This window comes from Staurois parvus, unplaced genomic scaffold, assembly GCF_062004578.1.
Source record: "Staurois parvus isolate SC_StPar_1 unplaced genomic scaffold, SC_StPar_1.0 ptg000251l, whole genome shotgun sequence".
Lineage (NCBI taxonomy): Eukaryota > Metazoa > Chordata > Amphibia > Anura > Ranidae > Staurois > Staurois parvus.
In genome coordinates this window covers 6,811,745-6,823,965 of record NW_028318047.1, presented here as the reverse complement: position 1 = coordinate 6,823,965, position 12,221 = coordinate 6,811,745, and the positions used below count along the sequence as shown (strand labels likewise).

Sequence of the window (12,221 nt, the reverse complement as noted above, 5' to 3'; positions counted from 1 at the left end):
ACGATCATGAGGATGACCGTATGACCCCGAGACACCGGGAGGTCTACAATAAAGTCCATCCCTAGATGTGACCAAGGACGCTCCCCATTGGGAATGGGTTGCAGAAGACCCAAAGGGAGATGCCGTGGAGACTTATTCTGGGCACAGATCGAACATGCCGCTACATAAGAGGCAATGTCGGCACGGAGGGTTGGCCACCAGAATAAGCGAGAGACGACCCAACACAGCTGGTTCTTCCATGGATGCCCGGCAGTTTTGGCGTTATGGTAGGTACGCAGCAGACGGGTGCGCAATCCCTCGGGTACGAAACATCTACCCTCCGGCCTCCCGGGAGGAGCATCAGTTTGAGCCGCCAAAATCTGCTCCCCAAGGGGAGAGGTCAGACTGGTGCGAATGGCAGCCAGGATCTGATCTGGAGGTATAAGTGAGATTGGCTCAGAGTCCTCCCTGGACAACTCAGAGTATTGCCGTGATAACGCATCAGCCCTGACATTCTTGGAACCAGGCAAATATGAAACCACATAGTTGAAGCGTGACAAGAACAGCGCCCATCTGGCCTGGCGGGGTGTCAATCTCTTGGCCTCCGAAAGATAAGTCAGGTTCTTGTGATCGGTAAGAATGAGGACCGGAACCGCGGAACCCTCGAGCAGGTGCCTCCATTCCTTGAGAGCCAGAATGATGACCAACAACTCCCGATCTCCAATCTGGTAGTTGCACTCAGCCGAGGAAAGCTTCCTGGAGTAGAACCCGCAGGGAAGTAGGGGTCCATCGGGCGACCGACGCTGAGACAGGAGAGCCCCTACTCCCGTCTCGGAAGCATCAACTTCGAGGACGAAGGGCAACCCAGGATTGGGATGCGAAAGAATCGGAGCCGAAGCAAAGGCAGCTTTCAGAGCCTCGAAAGCTCTGATGGCCTCGGATGGCCACTCGTGAGGGTTACTCCCCTTCTTGGTTAGGTCAGAGAGAGGCTTTGCCAATGTGGAGAAGTTCCTGATGAACTTCCGATAGTAGTTGGCAAAACCCAGAAAGCGCTGAATGGGCCGAAGACCATTGGGACGAGGCCACTGCAGAACTGCCGCAACCTTCTGAGGGTCCATGGAAAATCCCTCCGCGGAAATTATGTAGCCCAAAAAGGCAACCTGGGATCGATGGAACTCGCACTTCTCGAGTTTACAAAAGAGTCCGTTCTCACGCAATCGTTGCAGCACCTGCTTAACATCCTGGACATGGGACTCCATGGAGGTAGAGTAAACCAAGATGTCATCCAGGTAAACCACTACGCATTGCTGCAACAAATCACGAAGGACATCGTTTATGAATTCCTGAAAGACCGCGGGCGCGTTACACAATCCGAAGGGCATCACCAGGTATTCGTAGTGCCCAGTTCTGGTGTTAAACGCGGTCTTCCACTCATCCCCCTGTCTGATCCGTACGAGGTTGTACGCCGCCCTAAGGTCGAGTTTGGTAAAGACCGTTGCTCCCTTAAGGCGGTCGAATAACTCAGAAATCAAAGGAATTGGATATGCATTTTTAATGGTAATCCGATTGAGACCCCTATAATCGATGCAGGGCCTCAATTCCCCACCTTTCTTCTTTACGAAAAAAAACCCCGCTCCTGCTGGGGAATTAGACTTACGAATGTGCCCCCGGGAAAGCGCATCCACCACGTACTCCTCCATGGCCTTATTCTCCGCAACCGAGAGAGGGTACACCCTGCCACGTGGAGGAGTGGCCCCGGGTTGCAGGGATATGGCGCAGTCGTAAGGACGATGCGGTGGTAAGGTACCAGCGCGTACCTTATCGAACACGTCCCGGTATTCCCCATAGTCGGTGGGCAACGCAGAGTCCGAGGAGGCACACAATACCTTAACCGGCCCCCGGATGCACCCGGCCCCACACTGTGGAGACCATGAGAGAATCTCGGCTGTTTGCCAATTGAAGGTTGGATTGTGCCTCTGGAGCCAGGGATACCCCAAAACCACCGAATAGTGTGGGGACGAAATCACCTGAAAACAGGCCAACTCCCTGTGAACAGCCCCAATGGCTACCTCTATTGGCAGGGTCTCGTGGGTAACCTGCGGCGGCTGCAGGGGCCTGCCATCTATTGCTTCGAGAACCAATGGGGCAGCACGAGCCTGCAGGGGAATGGAGTGCTGCGCAGCAAACGAGCTGTCCAAGAACAACCCACCGGCCCCAGAGTCTACCAACGCCTGGGCCGTCACCGAGCCCCCTGTCCAAGAAAGGACCACGGTGATCAGTGGCTTATCCTTGCGGAACGCCGGGGACGAGGAAACTCCACCCAAGATCTGTCCCCGATATGATCTCAGGTGCGAGCGTTTCCCGGACGGACCGGACAAGACTGCCGAAAGTGCCCACCGAGGCCACAGTACAGGCAGCGACCCTCCCGACGCCGAGCGGCCCGCTCCCCCTCGGAAAGGCGAGCAAACCCCAGCTGCATGGGTTCCCCACCAGACAAGCTATCCCCAGGAGGCGTGGGAGGAGAGGGAGGAACGGGTGGGACAGAAAACGCAGGTGCCAGTCGATTGGAAGGCCTCCGCAGGCGTTCCTTGAGTGAAGGCCTCTCCCTGAGCCTGGTGTCAATCAGGATCAGGAAAGAGATGAGCTCCTCCAACACCACAGGCAGTTCCTTAGCTGCAATCTCGTCCTTCAATGAGTCAGAAAGACCATGGGAAAACGCAGCCACCAGAGCCTCATTGTTCCAACCGACCTCTGCCGCCAGGGTACGAAACTCTATAGCGTACTCGGCCACGGTCCGGGAACCCTGATGCATGGTCATGAGCAGCTTGGCCGCCGAGGCGGAACGAGCCGGTACGTCGAATACCCTACGGAAGGCATCGACAAAACCAGAAAAATCTTGAATCACCGGGTCGTTCCTCTCCCATAAGGGATTTGCCCAGGCCAAGGCCTTGTCTGAGAGTAGTGAGATGAGGAACCCCACCTTTGACCTCTCAGACGGAAAGGCGTGGGGTATTAATTCAAAATAAATACCCACCTGGTTGAGGAACCCACGACACTGACTCGGCTCACCCCCAAAGCGCTGTGGAAGAGGGGCTGAACCGGTCATACCTCTGGACACCGCGGGTGCCGCATCAGCCGCGGCGGTAGGCACAGCAAGCGGAACAGCAGCGGAAGCGACCACCGGAGCGACAACCGGCCTAATAACACCAGGAGTAAGGTGTGCAGTGCGTGCAAGCAGAGTTTGCAACGCCTGAGCGAACTGATCCAACAGGTGATCCTGTTGATCGAGTCTGGCGACTAGCATTGGGAGCGAAGGCGTGCCTGCACCGTCAGGGTTCATGGCACTTGTGTAATGTCAGGGCAGGAGCTGAGGAACGGACAGGCAGGCCTAACAATGTAACGCACTGGCTGACGACAACCACCACCCACAGACCAAAGTCCCTCAGGGCGCGGAGTCTAAGTCCCAGGCTGCCCTTCACCAGGGCCCCTGATGGTGGGGATGGACTTGACGCAGCCAGGAACCAGGTCGCGGCCCCCGAGACACCTCAGCTGCGGTAATGGCCGCCGCCAATGGCGTGTAGCTGGTGGAAGAGACAAAAGAGTAGTCAGACAAGCCGGGGTCAACAACAACAGGACAGAACAGTACAGGACAGCAGACGAGAATCACAGGTCACGAGCCGGGTTCAGCAACAGAGGGTCAGATCAAAGGAGAATACAAAGAATAGTCAAGACAAGCTGAATCAGATACCAGGAGAGTCACGAGAGTCAGAACAGAGTAACAGCAACACAAAGACACAAGACACAAGTGCAAAGAGCATGTGCGGGCCACAGGCTTATATGTCATCAGCCACACCCCTCTGGAGGATGGACCACAGAAACCTGAAGGCATAAAAGGGCTCCCATCATGCACAGCAGAATCCAAGATGGACACCAGCACATGAAGTAACATAACCACAGGGAAAAGGTAGGACCTTGACAGTTATTTACACTTCCTGTTAGTAATACAGTATGTCACATACACATTCTAATAATCAGTTATGGAATAATGCATAAAAGGTGTTGCTTATATCAACTGTGATGATAATGGGGTCTGGAGAATGGGGTGGACATAATCAAAATTCTTATTCAGCATCAATTGAACAGGTTGATCAGTCAGGCAGGGACACAAACCAAGCCTAAATTCCTTCAGCCCTAGAACACAGTATGTACTGGAATGCTTTTGCAAAGCCTGCAATAAGCAAACCTTTTCAGGAGGACCATAACACCCCAGTCAAAACAAGCCCGACTTTGAAATCGTGCGACTTACATTGAAGTCACACGATTTCAAAGGCAGGGGATATGCTGATTTCAGGTGTGATTTGCAAGATATCTGACACAGATATCTATGCAAATCGCACCAAAAGTAGTGCATGTACTACTTTAGAAATCGATGCTGCTCTGACCAAGTCGGAACCGCACCGATTTGAACGTTGTAATTGTGGACATTAGGGTGCGACTTGGCATATGACTTGCAAGTCGCATGGCATGAAAATCGCTTGCGAAGTCGTGCCCAGTGCGACCGGGGTGTAAATCATACATAGCCAGATCATTTACAGCTGTCAATGAAAGCATTTTAAAAAACTAATTGAATGTCCTTGACAGGATAGCTGGCAAAAAAAGCACTGAAATCCTTTTCTGTTTAAAAAGGAAGTGCAGGATTTCAACAAAATAAACATACTGTACAAATGTCACCTAAGTGGATGTAGCATCGATCCACCGCTAGCTCTACACCGAGAACTGAGTGATCAAAGACTGCTGATCACTCAGTTCCCAACTCTACTCTGTCAGTTGCCGCTCTGTGCTCTGCACCTCCAGCTTTCACTGAAGGAAACCAGTGTGACTGGTTCAGGCTCTCAGGGGCGTGTTGAGAAACCGAGCAAGCTGTCGGTCACGAATCTGAGCGATTCCTAACATTATAGTCTGGATTTCTAAATAAAGAGCTTTGGGCATACGTCTCCTTTAATGAACCATCATAAGCAGAGAAGCAGAATCATTTTTAATAGTTATTGAAAAACATTCCAGTGTCCAAGCTTAAGTAAATAAAACCATTGGACAGACCTTGTCCAAGCTAACAGCCCATTAGGCCAAGTTTATTGACCTATTGTATAATAGTTTAGCATGTAGAAAACAGAATACACATTGCTGGCTGAATATGACTCTCTATGAAGAATCAAGATTTAAATTTATTTCATAAATTCTGAACTGATCAAATTACATCAAGAATAAGAACATATTCACATGTATCAATAAATTACCAGCATTTTTTGACCAAACACAAAGCACATTTAGGTTTGTTCAAAAGGGCAATTTATGTTGAGTGTTATTAGATCATGGTATTTAGTACATTCAAAATATGACCACATTTAGAAAACTGACATCCTGAGAAGGTCTGCTGGATTATTATAACACATTTTAGCACTCCTACCTCCCACTCCTGCAGCTGGGAACTCTCCTTTACCATCAACGAAGAATATCTGCGAAGAGTCTTAATTCTTGAGAGCCACTGATTCATTTTATTGATAATTTTATGCCCATTGATTAAACGTTGCCGAAACCCAAAGAGCTCAGGACGTTAAGTACTCTTCATATATAATCCCCTTTGTTTATTTTTCTTTACTATTGTTTCTCTTTTCATTTATAAAATCCTTTATGTAAATATTTTTCTGTACCACTTCCCTTTTTCTTGTTAAACAATATTTCAAAAACATTACTCTTATCTCTTATACGCTAAGCCAGTCTTATAAAGAATTCCCATCTTTTTTTGATAGTGTTGCTATAGAAGAAATCTGAAATATTCCTGTCTACGTGTCACTGGGTATTACAGACATTTCTGAACAGGCAGACTTGTTATTATCGTGAATGCTTCATGTTTCTGGTGAAACATGGTGGCAGCTGTTTTGGTGTGTAATGGGTTAACACAGTTACCAGACCCCAGTGTTGGTCAATCTCATTCTATTGGCACCTCAATTGTGGTTCTGCAACCTGGAATATCTCTGAGCCATCACCACGTATTCGTGACAACATGGTACAAGTTTAGCCCCGTTAATCAGAGCACAGTGGGATGCTCTTTTCTGTTTTCAAACCAGCACAAGAAAAGTAACAAGAAGAAATTGTTTGGTCACTATTGGATAGCTTTTTCATTTTATTTAAATTTATGTATTGAAATTTCAGCTTCTGTTTGTGGAGGTTGCCATTTTGTCAGAGCCTCCAGCAAGGAAAGCGGAGAACAGCACAGTATTGAGATCACCAAATCTCACCCCAAATCTCTATTATTCAGAGGCAGCAGAACCTTAGAACTCACACTGCAGATATACAGCCATGATGCTAAAGGCACAGAAGTGCCTAGTCGCCCTCACTTAGCAGAAAGAGCATTGCTATTTTTTGGTGGAATTCCAGACATAAGGTACATTTTGCAGGGTATCGTTTAGGTTCATTTAACTAAATGTCTCTTTTAACAAAGCAGAACTTCACTTTTTGAGTTCAGTTCTACTTTAATCTAGTTCTGAAAATTGTGAAACCATAATATGCTCAGATGTTTCTTTACTGTAAAGAGGTTGCAAAACCATGTGCTAATTTTAGATTGTGAACACTTATTGTTTAGAACCCAATACTTCATATTAAAGAAAAAAATACTACTTCACATATTATATTTCTTTAGTTTTAACATAATCGCATTTTCTTGTTTGTTATCTTTTTCATACATGTGAAAGTACAAGTACTTACATACTTTCTTTTAAATGTCTTTTCAGGCTTTTGCCACAGTGGTTCCCAGCTCACCCCAGCACTCTGTGGTGTCACTGCAGGCAGGTTTACCTACCCATGAGTTATTGTTATGCCACACGGCTGAGTGGCCGTGAGGATGACTTGATCCGCAGCTTGAGACAAGTGAGTGGAAGACCAAGAATCTTCATTATTCTTTCTACCAACAAGTTATTCATAGATATTGTTTTTCTTCAGGAACTCTATGTGCAAGACTACAGCAGTATTAACTGGCCAGCACAGAGAAATAATGTTGCCCCTTGTGACATGTACACCCCCCACAGTACACTGCTAAATTTTGCTTATGGTAAGTGGCCTTCTTGTGAATTTCTAATGTCTAACGATACCTACATATGTTACAATCTGATTACATTGGATTTGGTTTATTTAACTTGTTATCCAGCTTTTCTAGGATTGCTGTGCCTGTGTGTAGTGTTACTGATGAAATTTGATTTGAATGCTGCGATCGGACCAAGTAAAATTCAGATCAGGCAAAGTAGAAAAATGTTGTGTCCCAATGGTGGACAAAGTTGCCAAGGGGCAAGGCCAATTTTGGTCCCCATTCAACTACTGGCCAAGTAAAATTATTTATACAAAGTGTATTGATTGACAGCTATGCCAGCTAAATAGAAGTGAGCAGTGTGGAAAGTCCATGTGACAGTGGCAGGGGTCCCAGTTACCCACCCATGTGACCTACATCTAGTAAAATTGTTATATGACCTAAAATATTTAATGAAGTTTTTACAATTTGTAAAACACCTATAACAGTGGAATCCTATACAGTCTTGGAAACAATCTAAGTTCTGATGCTGCAGTTTCTTTTTCTTCCATTTTTCGGTGGTGAGAAAAGTAAGGGACACATGAGAATACTGTTTGAGAACATTTTATTTTTTGTGGGACTGTTTTGAAGGTGGATTGCAAACACTAGGAGTGACTGCGGGAAAGATATTTTGATGAATGTAATGACTATGCAGGCTAGATTCAGGGATATTCTGCAAAACTGGAAAACATTACTAGTAACTAGTTGTTTTTAAGGTACGTCATATTTTTGGAAACATATAGTTAGTTGTTTAAAGCCATATTTTTTGTTTTGGGTAGAATGGCCAAGATCCCTGTTGGATTTTACTGCTATCCAGGGACGTCATTAGATTTCCCTCACTTACTGTCCCAGTGATAGTGGTTTTAGAAAACAGAAAGTGAGGAAAATCTGCAACATAGACAAAGATAAAATGTATTTTTTTTAGCAGAGTAGAGTGATGCTAATACCTCTGTCTGATTTATATTCATTTCTTTTACAAAGAATTTTATTATAGAATAGGAAACAGCAAAAAAAAGTCAGTCAAGAACATATGCAATGACCAGCAGAAATATAACATGCAAAAGATTCGATGGATAATACAGAATATGTACTAATGAGAAAACATTAGAAACTAACTGCGTACATAAGTACCGTATAGAAAGAAAAGGCAATAAACTGTAAAAATGATAGACATTTAGAGACTAATAACATAATAGACTCTCAGGAAAAATTGTTGCAGAATCAGCATACAGAATGCGAGATAAATAGAAGAAGTTTATCACCTTGATATTTTGAGTGCTTTTTTGAACTGTTAAGACACTGGACTTATTTATGATTATTGTTGGTTTGATTATCAATCATCACTTTTAAGGGGTGTGTTTTGTTTATATATCTCAGTTGGGAATTTGTTTAAAGAGGGGGAGATTCTTTTTGGAATAATTCTATTTAAATAGAAGAAGAAGCCTCTCTGAGTACAGAGAGGCACTTAACACGCAGGGCTCTCAAAGGAGTCCAGCACATGGGTGCAGTATTGCTGGTACGGGACTCAAAACCGGAATCACAATCAGCACAAATAACCTGAAGAAGACTGACTAGGCAAGAGGAAAGAAAGGAGTGAAGAGAAAGAAGACAAAGAGACAAAAAAAAAAAGGGGGGGGGGGTGTTCCAGGGGACCGTGGCAGAGAAAAGAAAAAAAATTATACCAAAGGTGAAAAAATAAGCTGGTATATAAGTTTTATATCGACAAGAGGGACTGGTCGAATCTTGACGGTTGAGCAATATCAAGCCAAGGACGCCATGTCTGTAAAAAGTTTGTATGGGTGTCTGACAGTATAGCTGTCAACTTTTCATTAACCATTATAAAGTTCATCCGGTTTTTGACAGCCTCGAAGCTGAGGAGGGGAGTCTTCCAAGCTCTCGCAATCGTCAACTTGGTGGCCATGAACAAGTGCGATGCTAACTGCCGTTCAGGATGAAGTAGGCCCACTAATGGTTTAAATAACAGCGCTTCATACGGGTTGCGTTTAATGTCTGAGTGAAACATAGTGCGGAGAAGGGCATAAACTCTGATCCATAATCTGCACACCTTGGGGCAAGACCACCAAATATGGACCATAGTACCCGTCTGTTGACAACCTCGAAAGCAAGTCGGGGAATATGTGGGAATAAAACGAGCAGGCGTGTAATAACATCTATAAACAACCTTGTTGTTGAATGATAACATTCCTAGAACATTTGGATAGTTGTTGGGTCATCATCCGCCAATCCTGCTGATCTAGAGTGCCCCCAAGCTCCGACTGCCAACGCTGATGATAAGAACGGACTGGAGGAGTTCTATGGGAAATAATGAAAGAGTAGACCAGGGAAATTAAGCCCGGAGCATGGGGTCTATGTCTACATTGACTTTCAAAGGGGGTCAACCTATAGGGTCTTGAATGTGTCTGTATTAAAGTACTGATAAAGTGGCGGAGTTGAAGGTATCCAAAATGTTCCCGCAATGGGATATTGTAAGAAGAGCGCAGAGTTTCAAAGGTGAGTATCCGAGTGGGAGAGATCATAGAATGAATATCATGGAAACCATTTGCTTGCCACCAAGCAAATTGTCCAGGATTGTCACGACCTTGGGGAAATAATGGATTGTGTAGCAACCGTAGTAACGGTAGATGGGCAGAAATAAGGCCAGCAGAATATTTAATGGAGTCCCAAAGTCGGAGGGTTAGCGCCAACGTCGGACTAAGGGATGAGGGTTCATGACTAGAAGGAAGCCATGGTAAAGAAGAGAGCGGAATTGGATGGGAGTCCATCAAGTCTACAGTAGCCCACAAGGGAAAATGGTGAGATGCGTGGAGGTGGGCTAAGGGGGCAATATTGGCCGCCAGATAGTAAGACTGAAGGTTTGGGACAGATAACCCACCCTCGGTCTTACGAGCAAATAATATTTGTTTACTGATTCTGGGTCGGGAGGAGCTCCAGATGAAAGACAGGAGTCTTTCGCTGATGAATACGCAATATATGTGAAGGAACAGGGACTGGTAAAACTCGAAACACGTACAATAATTTGGGAAGGTAAGTCATGCATTGATTCTACTGAACCACGAAAGCGGATAATGAGACCAGGAGGACAACAACTCCGTCAAGTCATTAAAAACAGTGGGGAAATTAGCCCGGTAAAGTCCTTCGTAAGTCGGAGCAAGCTTGATTCCTAAATACGGCAGGGCAGAAAGCCATTGAAAAGGGAACAAATGTTTCAGAGTCTCCAAAAGTGATGGTGAGAGGGTAATTGACATAGCTTTGGACTTGGCAGGGTTAACATGGAGGCCTGATAGAACTGCAAAGGAATCCAAAACCGCAAGTAAATTTGGCAAAGTAATCGCCAGGTTCGTAACCAATAACAATATATCGTCAGCGAACATAGATAACTTGTGTTGGGAACCAGCTACATCTATTCCCTTAATATCAGGATGCATACGAATGGTTTCAGCCAACGGTTCCAAAGCCAAGATAAATAGTATGGGAGAAAGTGGGCAACCTTGCCTAGTTCCGCTGCCAATTGAAAACGTTGAAGACTCAAAACCATAGTATTTGAGTTTTGCTTGAGGTGATGTATATAGCGAGGAAATCCAACGCAAGAGCGAGGGACCAAAGCCAAAATGATGAAGGACCGACATGAGATAAGGCCAGGACAAGGTGTCAAAGGCCTTGTTGATATCTAGAGATAGGAGCATCATATCAATTTTACGAGTACGGACCAAATGTTGTAACTGTATAATACGTCTGATGGCATCTCCGGCTTATCTGTGAGGGATGAAACCCACCTGGTCCTTCTTAATCAAACGAGAAAGGAAAGAATTCAACGAGTGGCTAAGATCTTAGTAAGGATTTTCATGTCAATGTTAATAAGAGAAATTGGTCTGTAATTTGCCCGAGGAATGGTCCCGATCCGAATTGGGGATCATAACCACGTTAGCAGTCAAAGAGTCAGGGGAAAAGTTTGCACCCCTCTTCACCGCATTGAACATAGCGGCAAGGTGAAGGGCAAGCACATCTGCCAACCTTTTGTAATATGAAGCCGTGTATCCATCTGGACCTGGGCGTTTGCCCGTCTTCAGATCTGCAATACATTGCAGAACTTCCGATACTTGAATATCACGGTCCATCAGGTCCTTATGAGCCTGAGTCAAAGTAGGTAGGGACAAATGAGATGGAAAATAAGAGATAGTTTGGGGATCAGTCCGTGTAGGATCCGCATAAAGTCTGGCTAGTCTATGCTGGAACTCCTCCAATACCGCTACAGGATTACTGGTGAGAACATTCTGACGAGTGCGTAGAGAAATTGATTTAGGATGGTGCGCGAAAGAGCGCAATCTACGTGCTAACATGGAATCTGGTTTATTTGCTTTGTTATACCACTTCTGGCGTGTCCATTGCAAAGAGCGCTCAGCCTCATCAGTCAAACAGAGATCTAGTTCCAGGCGAGCCTGATCTAATAACCTACGGTTCGATGGGGTTGGTACCTGCTTAAATTGAGCTGACGCGGAAGCTAACTTTGATTCCAGCTGACTCTGTTTATGTTGTCTATCCTTCCTCCGCCTCGAAGCTATCTGAATAATATGACCCCGGAGAACAGCCTTGTAAGCTTCCCACAACGTCACCGAAGAAGAGACAGAACCCGAGTTTAGCTGAAAATACTCTTGGGATTTACGCAATATTTCCGCCTGAATCTCCTTCAGTGAAAGTAGAGAGTCATTCATAATCCAGGAGGAGTAGGATGACTTACAGAGGAGAGATCGACAAACCACCAAAATGGGGTCATGATCGGACCATGGAACCATGAGGATAGAGACAGAGCGTACCAAAGGAAGATGTTTACGCAATACAAAAGCATGGTCAATTCTTGAATGAGAATGATGAGGGTGAGAGTAGTAAGTGTAGTCTTTTCCTCGGGGGGTGGAATTCACGCCATAAATCTACCAGGTCATGGGTACTTAACGTACGAGTGAAGGATTTGGACGTGGAATAATTAGAGTTTTCTGCAGGGTATTTATCTAGGGATGGGTTTAATACTAAATTAGACTCTTCTGCCAGCAGAAGAGTACCCTTTTGATGAACAGCCAGGAGGGAGCAGATATGTGATAGAAAGGGCCCA

The 12,221-nt window shown here is 45.5% G+C and overlaps 1 protein-coding gene across 1 annotated transcript in view; it reads left to right on the top strand.

Moving 5' to 3' along the window:
* LSS (lanosterol synthase) overlaps positions 1–12,221 on the top strand; it is a 70,508-nt gene that overhangs the window by 21,705 nt on the left and 36,582 nt on the right. The window contains exons 7-8 of the mRNA XM_089680873.1: positions 6,768–6,903; positions 6,976–7,084. Coding sequence (XP_089536999.1) covers positions 6,768–6,903; positions 6,976–7,084 — 245 coding nt within the window. The remainder of the gene's footprint in view (positions 1–6,767; positions 6,904–6,975; positions 7,085–12,221) is intronic.